Source organism: Fusarium poae, chromosome 1 (genome assembly GCF_019609905.1).
Source record: "Fusarium poae strain DAOMC 252244 chromosome 1, whole genome shotgun sequence".
NCBI lineage: Eukaryota > Fungi > Ascomycota > Sordariomycetes > Hypocreales > Nectriaceae > Fusarium > Fusarium poae.
In genome coordinates this window covers 470,075-489,581 of record NC_058399.1, presented here as the reverse complement: position 1 = coordinate 489,581, position 19,507 = coordinate 470,075, and the positions used below count along the sequence as shown (strand labels likewise).

The window sequence follows — 19,507 nt, the reverse complement described above, 5'->3', positions numbered from 1 at the left end:
AGGTACAGAATAAAAAAAGAGCATGTTTGAGATATAAACAGAAAAAAGAACAGTTCAACAACGTGATCAATTCAATGCATTCTTAGTGGTTCAAACCCATAATCTTAAAGACACTCATGGACTTGGCGATGACCTCTCTCTCTCTCTTTCTCTCTATTATCTCTCTCCCCTGAAATGCCTAGGTACCTATCTAATGCTTGGCCTTGGCTTGGCTTGGGAGTGGGTATGGGGGGTCTCTCGGCACTCTCCTTTTCCTAACTAATATCGTTTTGCCGTTTCATTTTATTCCTTCTTTTTCCTTTCCTTCTCTTTTCTTTCCTTTCCTCTCTCTCATCATTGATCATTAAAGGAATACAGATTCGGTCATTGTCCCTTTTTTTTTCTCTCTGTGTCTCTTTTTCCTTTTTTTTGTCTCCTACTCTCTCGATCCTTGGGTGTTTCATTCGTTTCACATCGCCCAGTCACTCCTTGATCGCGACAAACCCATCAACTCAAATCGTCGCATTTATTGTTTTCCCTGTTCAATTATCTGTTCTCATAAAATAGATTTAGAGATCCAAAAAAGACAAGAAGGAAAGAAAGGAATCACATACAACAGACAAAGATGCTTTCACGTTATATCCTCCCGGCTGCTGCCTTTTTCGGCATCGCAGTCTCTCAAACAACCTCGGACTGCAACCCTCTCAACGAGACCGACTGTGCCCCCAACCCAGCCTGGGGAACGGAATACACCTGGAGCTTCAACGACACGCCCTCAAGCGACTTTTGGGACGGCCACGTCGGTCGCGTCACCTACGACAAGGAGCTCGGCGCTACCTTTACTGTCGCCAAGCAGGGCGACTCACCCACTCTGCGCACCAACTTTTACTTCTTCTTTGGCCGTACAGAGCTTCACATGAAGGCTGCGCCCGGCCAGGGCATCATCAGCTCCATGATGTGGCTGAGCGATGACCTCGATGAAGTCGACTGGGAGATTCTCGGCGCAAACGACACCCACGCTTCGACAAACTACTATGGAAAGGGCGTGGAGGATTTCACAAAAGCTGGATGGCACTTTGTCGAAGGGGGAATGCAGGAGGAATACGTCAACTACACGACGACGTGGACAAAGGAGGAGCTCAACTGGTACATCAACGGAGAGAACGTGCGAAAGGTTGTTGCAAAGGATGATATCGATAGCTACCCTCAGACACCCATGAGGCTCTCGATTGGTATCTGGGCTGCTGGTGATCCTAGAATGCCCGAGGGAACACGTCAATGGGCTGGTGGTGGTAAGTTTGATCAACCACAGTTTTGAGTTCAGGTGTACTAACAAAAACTCCCAGACACCGATTACGAAAAGGGTCCTTACACTATGCACGTCAAGGACGTCACAGTCGAGGACTACAGCACCGGAAAGGAGTACGTCTACGGCGACAAGACCGGCAGCTGGGAATCCATCGAGATTGTCAAGTAAGCAATCCCCCCCTTCCTATTCACATCCTCCCAACTAACAAACATCAGGGGCAACTCAACTGCCTACGAGAACCTCCACAAGGAACCCGAAAAGACAGCAGGCGAGAAATGGGAAGCTCTCCCCACAGGCACAAAGACAGGCATCTACGCCGGCGGCATCGGCGCCGCAGCCATCGGTCTCGGAGCTCTAGGTTTCTTCTTCTGGCGCCAACGCGCCGCCGGTGTAACAGAAGCCAAGAAAGCAGCCGCCGAGAACGAGGATCTCATGTCATACCGTCAAGGCGAGGACACAGCGAACCAGGGTTTCGAGTACAGCGCAGCCAAGTACTCCAAGGTGCCAGCCCAGGCGGCGCCTTAGAAGGGGGGGCGTATCATGTGTGTGAAATAGCAAAGAAACCTTTTTTTTTTATCCTTTTCTTTTTTTTTTGTTATTGTGTGGTTCCCTTTTTTCTATACATATATCAGAATCTTTCTTATACATTTTTTCCCTGTACCGCATCTCTTTAATTTGCGCTGAGTGAGTTGAGTTGAGTTTTGGCTAGAAGAGGTGGATAGATGGATGGATGGCATGACATGCATGGCAGCAAGCAAATATACCAATACCATTACGGACCTTTGTTTTTTTATTTTTGCACAGGTCCCAAGTTTTATATACTGTTCATGGGGCATTTTGTTTATAGCAAGCAAGCAGGCCTGGCGTTGATTGATCAATTGAGAAGCAGAAGCATTGTAAACCTAGACTTATCGGTGCGCCTTTGATTGAAATGACAATGTTCTAGAAACTCATAGACTATTGATTGATATCTTTGACATGTAACGTCAATTTTCACGATAAGTTGGGACTTGACTTATAAATCAATCAGGTTCACCATGAGAGAGAGAGAGAGAGACAAGAGAAGCTAAACAATCCTCCAGTATCATCGTTTAAAATTAACAAAACAGGAAATTCGTGGACCTACCAGACTAACCCATTCTGTTAAATCTATACGATGACACCTTTTTTCCAATGGCAAATATTTGACTTGGGCAGTTAAATTCTCCTACATCGGAGTTGCGAATACCTCAATAAGAACAAGTTGAACGATGGTCTTTTCTTTAAAGCAAGGCTAGCCTCTCTTTTTCATCTTTACTTGAGCCAACTCCAACTCAAGTCAACTTATATATATTGAGAACCATCAAACTCAATTGAGAACAACTCACTCACTCACTCACTCACTCAACACCACTCACTTACAACAACCCATCTACAAAATGTCTCTCACATTTCGTCCCGCAACAACACTCGACATTCCCTCTCTACTCACCCTCATCGTCTCCGCCTACCGCGGTCCCGAATCCCGCTCCGGCTGGACAACAGAAGCAGACCTCCTCGCCGACGAGCGCATATCCCCTTCAGCCCTCGAAGCCAAGATCACCGAACCTGAAGGTCTTGTCCTTCTCGCATTCCGTTCAACGCCCTCATCAACAGGCACATCAACGCCAGAATCAGGATCCGAGGACGCTAGCTCAGGACTTGTGGCATGCTGTGAGATTGTGAGAAAGAGTGATGAGCGTGCGTACTTTGGACTTTTTGCTGTGTCGCCGAAACTGCAGGCGGGTGGAATTGGAAGACAGGTTCTGCAAAGAGCTGAAGAGCATGCTAAGAAGGAATGGGGAACTAAGATTATGAGCATGACTGTTATTTGGACGAGAGATGAGTTGATTGCTTGGTATATGAGGAGAGGGTATACTCGTACTGGTGAGAAGAGCCCTTTTCCTTATGCTGAGCTCTATAATGGCAAGGCCTTGAGGGATGATTTGTACTTTGATCATTTGGAGAAGGAGTTGTAGAGATGGTCAGACTTGACAAGAAGAATTACGAAAGCAAAGCATAGAATAGACAGAAGCGTCAGAGATATAGAAAGAAACCACCTGTTTGATCAATGGATAAATTGTCTACTCAAAGCAAATCGTCAATCATGACAGGCTATATCCCAACACTATATACACACCCAAATAAACCTTGCTGATCGCTTGTTACACCTTTTGAACTGGGTATCTTTATCTTTTATTGACCCTCAACCTGCTTGAGAATGCCCTCGAGGTTGATACTCTTGGGTCGCTCAATGGGAAGACCCAGAGCACGGTCCCAGATCAATTGGGCAAGAGGACCAAGACCACGCGACACACCAAAGGTGGCAGTGTAGTAAAGAGTCTCGTGGAAGCCGTAGTGGTGGAACAGAACACCAGAGCTGCTGTCGACGTTGGGGTAGGGGTTCTTGGTCTTGCCGTGCTTCTTGAGAACTTCAGGAGCAATTCGGCTGTTCTTCTCGACAAGCTGGAAGACAGGGTCTTTGGCAATCTCGGGACGAGCAGCGGCGTAGTCCATGAGAGCTTCGAATCGGGGATCGGGCTTTCGGAGAACGGCGTGACCATAGCCGGGAACAACACGACCCGAGTTGAGGGTAGACCAGAGGTAGTCGTTGACATCCTGCTCGGTGTAGTTGGCAGGAATAGCCTCCTTCATTTGGATGATCCATCGGAGGACCTCCTGAGCGGCAAGACTAGAGATGTGTTAGTTTTAGTCATCGAGAAGAGTGACAAGTACTTACCCGTGGAGAGGACCAGCGAGACCCTGGAGACCAGCACTGTACGACAGGAAAGGGTCGGATAGAGCACTGCCAACCAGATGAGTGGCGTGAGCAGAGACGTTGCCGCCCTCGTGGTCACCGTGAAGAGCGAGGTAAAGACGGAGGAGATCCTGGAAGTTCTCATTCTCCTTTCCACCCTTGCCCAACATAGCAGCAAAGTTGTAAGACCAATCCTGCTCAAGATCAACCTCAGCAGGCAGAGCACCACCACCACGGTAAGAGTTTTGGTAAATCTTGGCAGCAATGGTTGGCAGCTTGGCCAGGAGGGAAATGCAGTCGTCAAAGGTAGGCTCCCAGTAGTCAGCCTTGTTCAGACCTTGTTCATAGGCCTTGGCGAACTTGGACTCGTAGTTGAGAGCAGAAACGGCCATGGCGAATTGTGTCATGGGGTGAAGGTCCTTGGGGAAGTCATCGAGCATCTTGGAGACAAACTTGGGGATCTGGGCCTTCTCAGCAAGCTCGCGTGAGAAACCACGGACCTGGTTAACTGAGGGAACCTGGCCAGTGAGAAGCAGCCAGAACATAGCCTCAGGAAGCATCTCTGTGCCAGTCTTTCCCTTGGGAAGCTCCTTTTGGCAGTCCTTGATAGTTCGACCGTGGAATCGGATACCTTCATTGGCATCTAGGACTGAACCCTCCCAGACCATGGCCTTGAGACCTCGCATACCACCAAGAGTATTCTCAACCTTGACTTCTCCAAGGACCTTGTTAGAATGAGCCTTGACCTTCTTGAGGAGCTCTCGCTTGGCAGGAATAGCCTCGCGGAGAGTGGCCTTGAGGTCAGGCTCAGCAGTAGCATAACCACGAGCTCCCACAAAAGCGGCACGAGTGAGGGGCTTTGATAAAGTGTGAGTTTATGGCATTTGAGTATCACATGTAAGTCACATACCTTGAGCGAGCCCAAAGCCCGTCGAGAAGTCGTCAAGTTGAGAGCCATTGTGAATATGTGACAAGAGTATAGAGATGAGTAAATCAAGAGAGAGAATGACAAAAGACAAACAAATAAAGGAAAGTCGAGTAAGATAATGGACAGCTGGGCCGCGGCTTCCCTGCTGTAAACGAGTAGAAGCGGCAGGTGGGGGCCCGAGTCAATCTGGGGTAACAACCGGGGGAGCGGGGGATGACAAGAGCTCCAGTCTAGTGTCTGCTTGTTTTATTTTGTCATGCGGGGTTGTATTGCTGGTAGAATGACGCAGTATTCAGTGCGGAGAAGACAGTCAGATACAACAAAGTATTACAAGACAACAGAGAGTAACTATGATAACTACTATATCATAGATTATACCATCAATAAACAATATATTGATTAAATCCTGAACATCAACCATGTCTCTCTACCAGCTACCAAAGACACATCTCTTCTCCACGGTTATGTCGGCGACAACCGAGGAAACCCGCCATGAACCGACAACATTACCACGGCTCAAACAAGCAACCTGGACCAATCAGAGACACCAGTGTTTACCGTACGACCTCTATTATTGGCCAATTCCTTCGGCAATGCTTCTCTATAACCAAGGCTTTGCTGACATGAATACGTTGACCACAACCCCCAACTTGTGACTTGTTTTTGTCAGCTATTGTAAAACACCATACTGTATATGAAATGGAGAGAGAAACATCTATTGCTCGGTTACCGAAGCTAAAGTCGGTCATCGAGTTGGTTGAGAAATGGTCTTTGTGGTTGACCAAGACATCCAGATATATATCTAATCGAAAGAACTATTTAATTTATATACAACTCTCTACTTCTTAGAAATTATTATAGTACTCGTTATCATTCTCGATAGTTACATCCAGTCTTGGCTGTTTAGAGCTATCACGGCCTGCAGATCAATATCCGGATTGTTGGACTTAATTATTCATCCACCACCAATCCACTCCACCCCAGTTCTTCTGTCTACTTCACCACCACCACATTCTTCCCTCTTCATCCTCACGAAAACATCCCTCAAAATGATGCGCAGACTATCCACGAGAGCTCCCCAGCGCTTAATCTCAGCTGCTTCCAAGCCCCGAAGCTGCGCACCTCTTCTCGCCATCCGAGCCATATCTTCCACATCTGTCGCAAAGATGTCGTCGCTCAGCACCCACGCGACACAACCTGCCGACGCTTTTCAGCTTCTACCAGAGTCGCAAAAGCCTGGCGAGGCTGAAGATAAACTATATGAAGCTACCATCCACGAAATCGAAGCTTGGTGGGCTTCGCCTAGGTTCGCCGGTATCAAGCGTCCGTATAGTGCCGAGGATGTTGCTTCCAAGCGTGGAACGCAAAAGGTTCAATATCCAAGTTCTGTCATGGCTCAGAAGCTCTTCAATCTGATCCGTGAGCGTGAAGCCAAGGGTGAACCCATTCACACGAGTACGTCTCATAAATCCTCTTCCGATATACCCGATACCCGGCTAACACCTTGTAGTGGGCGCAATTGATCCCGTCCAAATGACCCAGCAAGCTCCTCACCAAGAAGTCCTCTACATCTCGGGCTGGGCATGCTCGTCCCTTCTCACCTCTACCAACGAGGTATCCCCCGACTTTGGCGACTACCCATATAATACCGTTCCCAACCAGGTCCAGCGCCTAGCCAAGGCGCAGAACATGCACGACCGAAAACAATGGGACCTTCGTCGCAAGATGACTGCTGGGGAGCGCGCAAAGACACCATACACTGACTACCTCCGACCCATCATCGCCGACGGTGATACTGGTCACGGTGGTCTGTCAGCTGTTCTCAAGCTTGCTAAGCTGTTTGCTGAGAATGGCGCTGCTGCTGTTCACTTTGAGGATCAGCTTCACGGTGGAAAGAAGTGCGGTCATCTTGCTGGAAAGGTCCTCGTTCCTATCGGAGAGCACATCAACCGTCTTGTCGCCACGCGCTTCCAGTGGGATGTCATGGGCTGCGAGAACCTTGTGATTGCCCGAACAGATTCCGAATCTGGTAAACTTCTGTCATCTGCCATCGATGTGCGCGATCACGAGTTTATTCTCGGTGTTGCAGACCCCTCAATTGAGCCTTTGGCCGAGACCATTCAGGCTATGGAGGCCAAGGGTGCTGTGGGTGCTGAGATTGACGCTTTCGAGGCTCAATGGGTCAAGAATACCAAGCTCATCACTTTCGACGAAGCTGCTGTCGCGCACATGAAGAAGGAGGGTGTTGAGCAATCCAAGATTGACGAGTACCTTGCCGAGACAAGCAAGGACCACGACATGGGCATCTCACGTCGTCGCGGTCTCGCAAACAAGTACACCAAAGAACCTGTCTACTTCAACTGGGACGTCCCCCGCACCCGCGAAGGATTCTACCACTACCGCGCCGGCATGCAAGCGGCTACCAAGCGCGCTCTCGCATTCGGCCCCTACGCGGATCTCCTCTGGGTCGAGACAGGCGACCCCAACGTTGAAGTAGCATCCAAGCTAGGCCGCGCCGTCCGCGAGGTTTATCCCGGCAAGGGTCTCGTGTACAACCTCTCCCCCTCATTCAACTGGATGGCCCATGGTTTCACCGATGAAACCCTCAAATCATTCATCTGGGACATTGCGAAAGAGGGTTTCGTGCTGCAGCTCATTTCGCTAGCGGGTCTACACTCCAACGCGACCATCACAACTGAACTGTCGCGCGAGTTCAAGAATAGCGGTATGAAGGCATATGTTGATATTGTTCAGCGTCGCGAGAAGGACTTGAAGTGTGATGTTTTGACACATCAGAAGTGGAGTGGCGCAAGCTACATTGATGGTATTCTAGGAGCTATCCAAAGTGGAAGTTCGAGCAGCAAGAGTATGGGCGAGGGTAATACCGAAGGACAGTTCCATTAAAACCAACAAGAGAAGAAAAAGCATATACCGGAGTTTGGGTATCTTTTTTGTATATTCACCAATATATTTGTTATATGATCAGCCAGGTGACTACCCTCGCACTTGTGACAAGATTTGTGATGTGACAATTTCTTTCATTATTGGTTCATACTAATCGTTACTACAGATGCCATGTCCCCCGCTAAATCCCTTTCTCTTGGTCGCTATTCCTTACAATGAGTCCTTGCTGGCGTTGTTCTGAGGAGGCGACTGCGCAGGTCCCTCGGCAGTGACATAACCCTTGGTCATACCACCATCAACGGCAAAGTCATGACCATTGACAAAGCTAGACTCATCGCTAGCCAGGAAGACAACAGCATGAGCCTGCTCGATAGCCTCGCCGAATCGTCCCATGGGGAAGTGGACCTCACGTCGGTGACGCTTGGCCTGGTCATCACCAAGCCAGTCCTGGAGAAGAGGTGTGTTGAGGGGCGCAGGACACAAGTTGTTGAATCGGAAACCCTCTCTGGCGTGAACCATGGCAAGCTCACGGGTCAAAGCGAGAACAGCACCCTTGGAGGCAGTGTAGGCAAGCTGAGGTGTAGCAGCACCGACGAGAGCGACGACGGAAGCAGTGTTGATGATGGAAGCCTTTGACTTTTTGTGGCGGCGCAGGGAAAGAACGGCGTGCTTGCAGCCGAACCACACACCCTTGACGTTGATGTTTTGGGTGAGATCCCAGATGTTCTCGGGGGTGTTGACGGCGTCGTCATCCTGTGCGTGCATGATACCGGCGTTGTTGAAGAGGACGTCGATACCGCCCCAAGAGTCGAGAGACTCGATCATGGCCTGGACCTCGGATTCCTTGGAGACGTCGACTTTCTGCCAAGAATGTCAGTCAGTTATTGCGATGGCGTGTGTGACGTTGGAGGACGTACCAGGATCTCAACGCGGGGAGCATCGGGAACGAGCTGCTTGACCTTTGCGGCGGCCTTTTCGAGAGCAGGCTGAGAAATGTCGGACATGAGGATTGAAGCACCCTCCTTTGCGAAAAGGATAGAAGTCTCCAGACCAATACCACTGGGAATTGTCAGCGCTGTGTGGTAGCTTGGGAGGAGAGCAATGAACTTACCCACCAGCGCCGGTGATGACGGCGTTCTTGCCAGCGAGACGACCACGAGGAGCAGACATGTTGATTGAGAAGTGTATATGTGTGTATGTGAAGAAGAAGAAAAGGACGGGGTATCAAAAGGTAATTAAGTGTTTGTTTGTTTGTCTGTTGAAAGATGGTAGTACAAAGAGGAGAGGAGACGCGGTGAAGGAGGGGGACCTCAAGCTTTCTTATCTTCCTCCAAGTGTGTTCGAGAAGCTTGCTGATAAGATTAGACTAGAAGTGGTGGTGGAACTCGGGGGGATCTGACTCGTGAGACAAGAGACATTGGCAAAAGAAGGCGGTAGAAAAGATCGTGTGTCATGAAATGGGTCTGTCTCATGAAAGCCCGACAACGGCTTTGTAGTGGCGGCAGGCGGCTAACTAAGTATTATTAAAGAGAATACAGTAGTTTGATGGGTCTAGAAACTGTATGGGTTCGGTGGGTTGGGGTTCATCATGTCATGGAAGAGGGGTGCTAAATGGATAATGGAGCTTATCTTGATTTCGGAGTCTCGGTATTGTCATTATCAGTATATCACTATTTGCTACATACAGTTTGTAGTGCTCTACTCTGGTTTATATCAGTATAAATATTTACATGTCTCAATAAAGACATGATCGCTCCACAACTACCGGTAGATAGGTAGGTAGGTAGTCTCTATATCAAGCTACCAGATCCAGGGTCCTTTTTCGGACGTCAGATCTCAAGCATGCATACAACATCCCTGTCAAAAGCGATGTCGGAAATGGTCACGAGGTAAGTAATCGATGAGACAACCGAGACAAACAATTGATTTACCTTGTAAATATACGGATACAATTGATTTACCTTGTCAATGGCGGCTCGCGCGTTATCAACGTTGACGATAACCCCATGTTGGTCAGAGCTTCAGGATAATAACATGTTAGAATGCGGGGAAATTGAATTGACATTTTGGTGTGTCTGACCGTGAAAGCGCGGTAATCATAATAAGTGAAGCTATTCCAACAGAGTGTACTCTAGTGGATGCCTCGGCTGTACAGCTCAATTAGTGCTAGTCACAGCGGTACGCGCACCGACAAGAGCTTCCCTGGAACTGTTTCCACTTTAGGTCATCTACGTCACTGAAGCTCATCTCCTCTTATCGTAGCCGCGCTGAGCAAAGAGAGAGGAGAGAGAGACATTAGATGCATACCAAACCTGATTATTTCCGTCTTGTCTCACCTCGTCTATCTACTAGTTAATCTTCCCCTCTTTCTTGTTTTTAGATACATACAAAGATAATTCTCCGTTAGAATTCTTATCCCTTTGCATCTACCTCCCCGCATCCTCCGCGCGCATCGCATCTCAGCCCCCCCCGCGAAGCTTCACTCCATCATATACCGCGAGGAATATCACGAGTCTCCCCTTTTACCGCGCATTCTTAGACTCTTTAACCTCTTTCTTCCTCAATCTCACTTACTCGCCATCATTCCTCCCTTCACTAACCCTCACACATCACCAAAATGACTTCACAAGACTCCCAAGTCGTCACCCTCGACAATCTCGCTCAAGTCCTTGAGAATGACACCATGGTCAAGCTCGCAGGCGTTGACGTCGACGGTATCCTTCGAGGAAAGCTCGTCTCCAAGAAGAAGTTTCTGTCCATCGCAGAAGCTGGTTTCGGTTTCTGCTCTGTAATCTTTGGCTGGGACATGCACGATCGCACATACGTCCGTGAGCTAAAGATCTCAAATGCAGAGAATGGCTACCATGATCTTCTAGCGATACCAGACCTCTCTACCTTTAGGCGCATTCCCTGGGAGGATAACGTGCCTTTGTTTTTGGTAGAGTTTCTTGATCCTGACACCCAAAAGCCCATCTGCGCTTGTCCCCGTGGATTGGTCAAGACACAACTTGCCAAACTCAAGGAACACGGTTACGGTGCTATGGCTGGTGGTATGTATCGATTGATACAGATGTATTCCTCACTTCTTCGACTAACAATTCCCAGCCGAATATGAGTTCTACCAATTCAAATCCCCCGATCCTTCATCAGCCTCTCCCGCCGCTTACCTCCAAGACAACCCCCCTCACCAACTCCCCGCTCTAACAGAGGGCATGTTTGGCTACTCCCTCACCCGACCGGTTCACAACCAAGATTACTACTACGACGTCTTCAACACATGTGCCAAGTTCTCATGCAACATTGAGGGCTGGCACACCGAGTCCGGACCAGGTGTATTCGAAGCCGCTTTGGAGTTTGGCGAGATCGCACAAATGGCCGACCGCGCTGCTCTGTTCAAGTACGTCGTCAAGAGCGTGAGCACAAAGTACGGTATCACGCCTTGCTTCATGGCAAAGCCCAAACAAGGTCTTCCTGGAAACAGTGGACACATGCACGTTTCCATTGTTGACAAGGAGGGAAAGAATCTCTTTGCGCGCGAGACAAAGGACGAGAACCCCAAGTGGAGAGACATTGCCAATCTTTCCGACATGGGTCGCCATTTCCTCGCTGGTATTCTTGTTGGTCTTCCCGACATCATGCCCATTCTCGCACCAACGATCAACTCGTACAAGCGTCTAGTCGAGAACTTCTGGGCTCCCGTTACTGTATCATGGGGTCTTGAGCACCGCGCCGCTTCCATTCGTCTCATCTGCCCCAAACCCTCAGCGACACGTTTCGAAGTCCGCGTTCCCGGCGCAGACACAAACCCCCATCTCGTCCTCTCTGCCATTCTAGGCTGTGGCTGGCGCGGTGTTGAAAAGAAGCTCGAGATTCCTACTCCCCCGCTCGCCATGGGTCAAGACGTCGGTGGTGAAGCTGACCAGGGTGAGAGACTGGCCAAGAGTCTCAAGGAAGCTACAGTGCGATTCATGGCAAAGGACAGTATCGCGCGTGAAGTGTTTGGAGATGATTTCGTTGAGCACTTTGGTGGAACAAGGGAACATGAAGTGCGACTGTTTGACGAGGCAGTAACTGATTGGTACGTACACACTTCTTTGGCTATTGATATACAGCTAACCATGTCTAGGGAAATGAAACGATACATTGAGACTGTTTGATTTGGGTCATTGGAGTTTGTTAGTTAATTGTTTTGATGTACGGGTACACAGGGCGTACTTGTGGGCATTTGTATGCATGAAGTTAGCAAATGAAGTGGAATGAGATCTATGATAGAGTCATCTGGATGAATATACCTCGCAGATTTGCTTTTGTAATTTGTGTTGATGTAGTCGTTGTGATGTTTGCGCGTTACTTTCAATCTGACTCTTCATCTGAATGCACGTGAATTGCACTCTGGCAGAAGCACTGAGGGTAGACAAATAATAATGACAAATATTTGCCATCATGATTGGACCTCTAAAAGCCTTTTGTAACACTGGTTTATCCCATGATCAAGGCGATACAAGTTTGTGTTGTAAATGAACCTGTCGCCCCAGGGTAGCTCGTGACGTCCACTACCCTCCACCGACTTCGGCAGTAACAACAATCAACTTATCATGACTACCTACTAAAAGACAGGAAACCCCCAAAGAAAGCTCAACAAAGCACACCACAATTAAACCAAAATGTCTGTCTACGCTGCAGTAACTACTTCAACCGAACCTCTAGTAAGTAACTACCGCTTATCATTCAAGAACATTGCTAACAAGCTTAGTCCAACGAAGATGCTCGCTGGGTCAGTCTCAAAAAGTAACCCTCACAATTGACCTCTTCTCTTCTTGACTAACAGTATAAGAATCACATACAGTGATTCAAGAGGTGTCCAGCGGACATGGGAATCCGCAGAGCGTCTCACCCGCCCCAAAGACGCCCTCATAGACGGCGTCGGCATCGTCGCCATTCTCGACCACCGCCACGGCCCTGAAATAGTCTTGCAGAAACAATACCGCCCCCCTGTAGACAAGGTCGTCATCGAAGTCCCCGCCGGCTTAATTGACGAAAACGAAACAGCAGAGGAATGCGCCGTGCGTGAACTACGAGAAGAAACAGGCTACGTCGGTGTCGTTACTGAAACATCACCCATCATGTTCAACGATCCTGGTTTCTGCAACACGAATTTAAAAATGGTGCATGTCAGTATCGATATGAACCTCAAGGAAAATCAGGATCCGAAACCGAATCTTGAGGATGGGGAGTTTATTGAGACGTTTACGGTCAAGTTGACGGATTTGTGGAAGGAGTGTGAGAGGTTGGAGAAGGAGGGGCATGTTATTGATGCGAGGGTTGCTACTTTGGCAGAGGGGATTCTTCTTGCGCAGAGGTTTAAGCTCTAAGATGATGTGTCAGTAGAACCATGGTTCAGTCAGTTGAACCGGTACCCATGAGCTTCACAGCTCCAAGTTGTCTATCCAACGATACTCAAACACCGTTCTCATGAGAAAGAATAGTATACAAGTACAAGCCATGGAATTGCCATGATTGCAATTACAGGGTACGATACGTGGGTATCATTTGTAAGTAGCACAATGAGAGATTTGATTAGAACCCCACATGGCTGTTACCAAAGTAGTAAAGCCCTTTTCAGTGTCTCTGCCCCTCATCTTATTTTCTGGTCTTCTCTTCCTTTTCTCACCTCCGCCTCTATTCTTTTCTCTCTAGCTGGTTGGAATGCCGCAGAGTGTGCCAGGACACCCAGATTCGAAAACGATACCATTGACCACGAAGACAGCGATCGCCCGTCCCGTCACCGACCGATATACTCTACGTTTATTTTACTGCAATGGAAACGGCCAGAGGGAGTTCTCCATGTTACTTCAGGGGATCGTTGAGGTGATACACTCGTCGGATGGGTTGAGAGATTATTGGCCGCCGTTGAACATTGAACTCTCCGTTTAAACTGCCTTGGGTCGGACTACCACGATTGCCCACTCGATGGCTTTTTGATATTTGCTACAATTGGGGTTGCACTGTTCAGCATGCATCAACTTCATGCTGCTGAACCTCTGGTTATATCATTGCAAGTGCATTGATCTTTGCATCGCCGCCTTGTGTTTTGGGATTACAGTTCTACCAAGGGTAGTTAACTTTAATATTCAGACATGTCTTGTCTTTCGACAAAAACCTACCCCAAGTTGGTGTAGTGGTCAGCATTTCCGGATCTCACGGGTAGGTCTATTGTACTGAACCTACTTGCCCCTTGGGGCGCGCGGAAGACTTGGGTGGTTCAAACCCCTTTTTTTACACTTTCTATCTCCTTTTGACCCAACGAATGGTTATAACCAAAGAGTTCAGATACTTTCAACGATAAGAATCAGCTACCCAAGTTGGTGTAGTGGTAAACACATCTGATGACAACGGGTGGGAAGAAACTCCTACTTGCCCTTCGGGGAGGAGAAGACCTGGGTTCGAATCCTGGACTTGGGGAATATCTTTTTACATTACCTATCGACATGATCCAGCGAATGGTACTTAAAGAGGTTTTACACAATAAGATCCTGCCCAAGTTGGTGTAGTGGTTAGCATATCCATTGACACAGGCGAAACTCGCCTGCCCTTCGGGGGCGGAAGAGCCAGGTTCAATTCCTGGACATGGGCATCCTTTCTTTTTTTTTGAAAGTCTATCTCTGCAGAACAGGGTGTACTTAACTGAAACTTTGGCAATACCTTCTGTACAGAATGCCTGAGTTGGTGTAGTGGTCAGCACATCTGGAGTATCACTGGTGGGCGAAGCTTAAGCTGAACTTACTTGCCCTTCAGGGGGGCAGAAGACTTGGGTTCGAATCCTAAACTTGGGGAACATTCTTTTTAGACTTAATCTCTGTAGCCATAGAAACAGTATATAATTCCTGATAAACTATTGACAAGAGCCCGAGTTGGTGTAGTGGTTAGCATATCCAATGGTACAGGTAGTCGAAGAGCTTCAGCGCTGAACCTACTTGCCCTTCGGGGGGGGAAGACTCGGGTTCAAATCCCGAACTTGGGGAATATCTATTTTTTTGTTTTAGCAATTGTAATACATAGAGATATCTCTATATAATTGTGCAAATTGTTGAATTGATCTCTTATGCTTTTGACGACCCCTCGTGTCAATGCTGCATATGCCAGACCTTCCTTTACGTCATCTCCAAACATTGTCTCACAAACATCCTCTCACTCACTCACTCACTCCCTCACTCACCCACCCACCAACTCTTAACTACACGTAAAAAAAGAATGCGCCTCATCGCCAACATTTGCAAAAATCCACGCTTTTTACTCACAGCAACTTGTCTCGTCCCATCATCCTTTACCCGCACAATGACCACCTCCCTCAAAAGCCAAAACATCCAACTCAACCTCCCCGATGGATTATCAGAAGATCAATTAAGTTCCTTTAGACCATTCAATGTTATTCCCACCAACTATTATTAACTATTCCATATAAAACAAATCCCTAACAACATTTACTATCTAGAACTGGGTCGACACCTTGACAAACTCCCTCCGTCTTCAATCAACACCATCTCACCCATTCCACAAAGACCCCTACGCTCTCCGCTCAGTAACAATCCAATCCTTCGACCTCTTTGGAAAACGCCTAGGCTTTGTAAAACTCACAGCTACCGTATCCAACGAAGCAGGCGAAACTCTCCCCGCAGCCGCACTTCTCCGAGGGCCTAGCGTAGCGATGCTCTTTATGCTCATACCCGACGACGCACCAGAAGAGCGCTACGTCGTACTAACAGTCCAACCGCGCGTCCCAGCAGGAAGTCTAAGTTTCGTAGAGCTTCCAGCGGGTATGGTTGACGACGCGGGTAGTTTTAAAGGTGCGGCCGCGCAGGAGATACAGGAAGAGCTGGGCGTGACAATCCACGAGGACGAACTTATGAATTTAAGTGAACTCGCTGCTCCGGAAGAAGATGGTTCGGAGGGTCTTGCGCAGGCCATGTTTCCTAGCGCTGGGGGATGTGATGAGCATATTACCATTTTCAGCTACGAGAAGCGTCTGCCAAGAGACAAGATCCAGGAGTGGAGTGGTAGGCTTACTGGGTTGAGAGAGCATGGAGAGAAGATCACGTTAAAGGTTGTGCCGATGAGTGAAGCGTGGAGGGAGGGGGCGAGGGATGCAAAATGTTTGGCTGCGTTGGCTCTTTGGAGGGGATTAAAGGATGATGGTAAGCTGTGATTCTGAATGATGAGGGTACATCTCAAAAGTTATCTTGTAACTGTAGATATCAAGAAACGGGGTATCTAACTCTGTATCCGCTCAGCGGTTACTGTACCATATAACATCTTCCCATCCACATATAATATGCTATTCCAGCCCTTCCCTATATGTCCCATATTATGTATAGCCGTCCAATTCCCATGTATTTGTCCCGAATCCTCCCTCTTGGCATGGACGAAATGCCCCCGACGCCGTCAAATGATCCTGAAACTCCGGTATATGCGTCTCTGGTGTGTGTGATGTCTGTATTATATGTGCTTGCCATTACCCATTCCTTTCCGAGAGGTTACAAATGTTCTATAAAGCATGTTAGTCAAGAAACTATCATTCATGTTATCAGGCAACTCACACTTTGGCCAAACTGCGTAGCATGGGATCTTGCATCTCGCCTTTGACACGATCAAGTAAAGCTCTCGTAGCTTTCTCTTCCCAACCTCCCATACCAAATAATCTCAACGTCCAATTCTCTATTCCTAGTATTCCACATTAGCACATATTCTTCTTTCTTTCACGTTTCTGATTGAACCGTCAGACATACCGCACTCGACCATCTCGGCCAAAGCTTTGCGTTTCTGCTGGGTGACAGGATCACTTCCCCAATTCTGTATAGGAAGCCAATCCACCCGCTCGCGAATAACTTCTGCGCCGAGACCAGACAAAATCCCTGGAACTTTTGGTATAGGATCACATTCGATGCCTAGCATGGTGCTCATCTCCACAAAGTTCCTCTCGTACTCTATACACGCCGCACCAATCTCGGGCTTTCTATCCTCTGTGCTAGGCAGGTCTGCCTGTTCGGGATCGACGTCGAAGAAATGCGGCCGAATCTCTGTAACCTCCAATTGACCCCCAGGCTTGAGATGTTGGTAGGCTTCAGCTAGTAGGGAATTCCAATCGTGAACGCCGCCGCCGGCAAGACTGCGCATGTGAATAAAATCGTAGGTGCGTGCGGGCCAGGGATCCGTAGCGTCGGCGATCTCAAACGTCACGTTTGGCGGGACATCCTCTGGGAGCAGGGCGCTGCTTAGATCTATGCCCAAAATGTTGACCTGCGGGTATCGCTTCGCCATATCGCAAGCCCAAACACCGTTTCCAGCGCCAATATCTAGAATCTCAAAGGGTTCTTGGGGCGTGTATTGATCAAGAGGGAGTTTTGCATCAACAAGACCGCCGTCGAGACATAGTTGGTATAGCTCATGCTGGATGTTTAAGCGATGTGCTTCGGAGGCGTCGTTGGGGGTGAGGAGTTGGCCGGTGCCGTGATATGTATGTCCGTACTCGTAGATAAGGGGAAGAGCTTCTTCAGATATCGTCGAGTAATTCGAGGTTGTATCGCTAAAGTCTGAGTCTTGTTCGTCTTGGGAAGAAGAGACGTGTTCGACGGGTAGCAGTTTGCTATCGTTTTGTTTCTCCATATCGTCGTCCGCTAATGATCGAGTCTACAAGATGATGGAGATGCAGATGAAGACGCAAAAGAGTCGGTGATTTGTATTTCGAGTATCTCGCTTGGATTGGGAGGAAAGAGATCGACAAGGGGGTCGCGGCGAACGGACGGTAGATAACAAGCGAGTCTCGTGGTAATAGAGTCTTGTGACGAAGCTGTAGTTGTATATACGAGAAGGAGAAGAAGAAGAAGAAGTAAAGTAATTATTCAGAATTCATGAAGGATTGAGGGTGATTGATTATTGACATAGACGACGACCAAGAGAAACATTCATAGCCAAAAAAGAATAAAGAAAAGAATAACGAAGAGGCAGACAAAAAAAAGGAGAAAAGAGACGACAGAATTGGAATTGGGATAAAATGGTCAAGTTACAGTAAACAGCAAGAAAGTGGAGGAAGCTAAGACAGCAGGAAAGATGAGATGGTAGTGTAATGTAGTACGGGAAGGAAGATAATAGGTCCCCAAGGTTCAAGGTCCAGGGTTCCATTAGTAGCTGTTGGTTGGTGATAGATGGATGATTAGCATACCACAAACTTTACAGTACTACTTTACTGGTATGTATATATCTCAGTGAAAAGAATGAAACTAATAAAAAAGCTTCCAAATATTTTCGCCACTGTTAGTCTATATCTTTACTTATCTACAAGTCCTATCAAACTAAATAAACAAGCGAGCTATCAATTTCATCTGATCTCTCTACACTAGGTACCTAGGTAGATAAAACTAGAGGGTCAGTGCCTTGCCTACTAAACTTAGTACCTAGCATCTAGAAGGGGGGGGCGGCCTAACTAATTCCTACAGCCGAGAATCACTTCCGAATTCATAACGAGATCTTCAACTCATCTGCATGATGATATGATCACAAGAGAGATATACATACCACATACACAAATACGTATGGATCAAAGCTGAGATCTAGACTCTCTTAATTCTAAGCGAAGTCTCATTTCAGTTTCTCTTTTTAAAATACTACATCAAACTACTGACTGCTACCTTAACAGACCACTCATCTCGAAAAGAAACAAACCCTGATCCATGATCATAAATAATCCTTACCCGGCCTCTCTTTTCCGCCCATTTCGCATCATCTTTTCTCTCTGTCCATCCATTTATCAAACTGTCTCTCTCTCTAACCAACTGCCCAACACAATCCACACCATCATCTCCTTACTAAATACCACCACGCAATTTTACCTATTCCCCCCCCTCTATTAGCGGATCTACTGTAACCTGAACTTGCTTGCTTCCCCCATGTCTAGGCACGTCACGTCACTAAACAAGTCCGTAAACCAAACCCTTGTTCCCCGGGTGGAAACCTACTCTCATTGTTTTTTTCTTCCCTCGTGGCCCCCTTGCCCAAAAACAACAACACCCACATTCAGTTCTAGACCCTTTTTTTTCGCATTCGCCTCACAAAAAAAAATACACACGACAGTTCCAAATCTTGATGGATATACACTTTTATTATACATTCATTAATATCTTGGCACCTCTACATACAGGCATACATTATTCTAACTACTCAACTTATCTCTTTTAAATCTTAGTCAAAAGTAAAACATACATACCTCAACCAACAGGTACACATGTCATATCATGCACGTCACATCACATCACAATCCTTCCATCACCCAAAAACCCATGTCGACATGCGGCGCAGCGCGCAGCGCGCAGCGGAACGGCGCGCAAAAGGGAACGAACCCCCATAGTTCAAAAGTAAATCCATCCTTCTTTGTCCTCAACATGATCTGTCATGTTTTTTGTCTCTTTCATACAAAAGATAAATTGCATGCATGAAGCTACACTCTCCCGAGACAAGTAGAATCCTTGGCTTAGACTGACACAAGACCTAAAGTTGCATGCTTGAACTGGTGATGATTTGGACATGAGACCCAAAAAAAGTATTGATGCTGATATTCCAC

The 19,507-nt window shown here is 47.6% G+C and overlaps 9 protein-coding genes and 1 non-coding gene across 10 annotated transcripts; 7 read left to right on the top strand and 3 right to left on the bottom strand.

The window, feature by feature from the left end:
• Positions 1–604: 604 nt before the first annotated feature.
• FPOAC1_000183 (uncharacterized protein) lies at positions 605–1,813 on the top strand (the record flags this gene model as incomplete). The annotated part of the gene is made up of 3 exons (XM_044844802.1): positions 605–1,271; positions 1,326–1,452; positions 1,504–1,813. The coding sequence occupies 3 exons, from the start codon at positions 605–607 to the stop codon at positions 1,811–1,813; spliced, it is 1,104 nt and encodes a 367-aa protein (XP_044710718.1).
• Positions 1,814–2,706: 893 nt separating this feature from the next.
• Positions 2,707–3,285, top strand: FPOAC1_000182 (uncharacterized protein; the record flags this gene model as incomplete). The annotated part of the gene is made up of 1 exon (XM_044844801.1): positions 2,707–3,285. One exon carries the CDS (start codon positions 2,707–2,709, stop codon positions 3,283–3,285), a length of 579 nt encoding a protein of 192 aa, XP_044710717.1.
• A 217-nt stretch (positions 3,286–3,502) lies between these two features.
• Positions 3,503–5,022, bottom strand: FPOAC1_000181 (uncharacterized protein; the record flags this gene model as incomplete). Its single annotated transcript, XM_044844800.1, has 3 exons — positions 3,503–3,998; positions 4,047–4,921; positions 4,975–5,022. The coding sequence occupies 3 exons, from the start codon at positions 5,020–5,022 to the stop codon at positions 3,503–3,505; spliced, it is 1,419 nt and encodes a 472-aa protein (XP_044710716.1).
• A 1,019-nt stretch (positions 5,023–6,041) lies between these two features.
• On the top strand, positions 6,042–7,896 carry FPOAC1_000180 (uncharacterized protein; the record flags this gene model as incomplete). The annotated part of the gene is made up of 2 exons (XM_044844799.1): positions 6,042–6,447; positions 6,503–7,896. 2 exons carry the CDS (start codon positions 6,042–6,044, stop codon positions 7,894–7,896), a joined length of 1,800 nt encoding a protein of 599 aa, XP_044710715.1.
• A 210-nt stretch (positions 7,897–8,106) lies between these two features.
• On the bottom strand, positions 8,107–9,066 carry FPOAC1_000179 (uncharacterized protein; the record flags this gene model as incomplete). The annotated part of the gene is made up of 3 exons (XM_044844798.1): positions 8,107–8,757; positions 8,814–8,955; positions 9,008–9,066. 3 exons carry the CDS (start codon positions 9,064–9,066, stop codon positions 8,107–8,109), a joined length of 852 nt encoding a protein of 283 aa, XP_044710714.1.
• Positions 9,067–10,513: 1,447 nt separating this feature from the next.
• FPOAC1_000178 (uncharacterized protein) lies at positions 10,514–12,053 on the top strand (the record flags this gene model as incomplete). Its single annotated transcript, XM_044844797.1, has 3 exons — positions 10,514–10,946; positions 11,002–11,974; positions 12,023–12,053. The coding sequence occupies 3 exons, from the start codon at positions 10,514–10,516 to the stop codon at positions 12,051–12,053; spliced, it is 1,437 nt and encodes a 478-aa protein (XP_044710713.1).
• Positions 12,054–12,560: 507 nt separating this feature from the next.
• Positions 12,561–13,268, top strand: FPOAC1_000177 (uncharacterized protein; the record flags this gene model as incomplete). The annotated part of the gene is made up of 3 exons (XM_044844796.1): positions 12,561–12,602; positions 12,650–12,670; positions 12,762–13,268. 3 exons carry the CDS (start codon positions 12,561–12,563, stop codon positions 13,266–13,268), a joined length of 570 nt encoding a protein of 189 aa, XP_044710712.1.
• A 1,345-nt stretch (positions 13,269–14,613) lies between these two features.
• Positions 14,614–14,729, top strand: FPOAC1_000176. Its single transcript has one exon. It is a non-coding gene; the product is annotated as a tRNA-Asp (tRNA).
• A 502-nt stretch (positions 14,730–15,231) lies between these two features.
• Positions 15,232–16,099, top strand: FPOAC1_000175 (uncharacterized protein; the record flags this gene model as incomplete). The annotated part of the gene is made up of 2 exons (XM_044844795.1): positions 15,232–15,321; positions 15,389–16,099. The coding sequence occupies 2 exons, from the start codon at positions 15,232–15,234 to the stop codon at positions 16,097–16,099; spliced, it is 801 nt and encodes a 266-aa protein (XP_044710711.1).
• A 290-nt stretch (positions 16,100–16,389) lies between these two features.
• FPOAC1_000174 (uncharacterized protein) lies at positions 16,390–17,556 on the bottom strand (the record flags this gene model as incomplete). The annotated part of the gene is made up of 3 exons (XM_044844794.1): positions 16,390–16,438; positions 16,491–16,614; positions 16,680–17,556. 3 exons carry the CDS (start codon positions 17,554–17,556, stop codon positions 16,390–16,392), a joined length of 1,050 nt encoding a protein of 349 aa, XP_044710710.1.
• Positions 17,557–19,507: the final 1,951 nt, after the last annotated feature.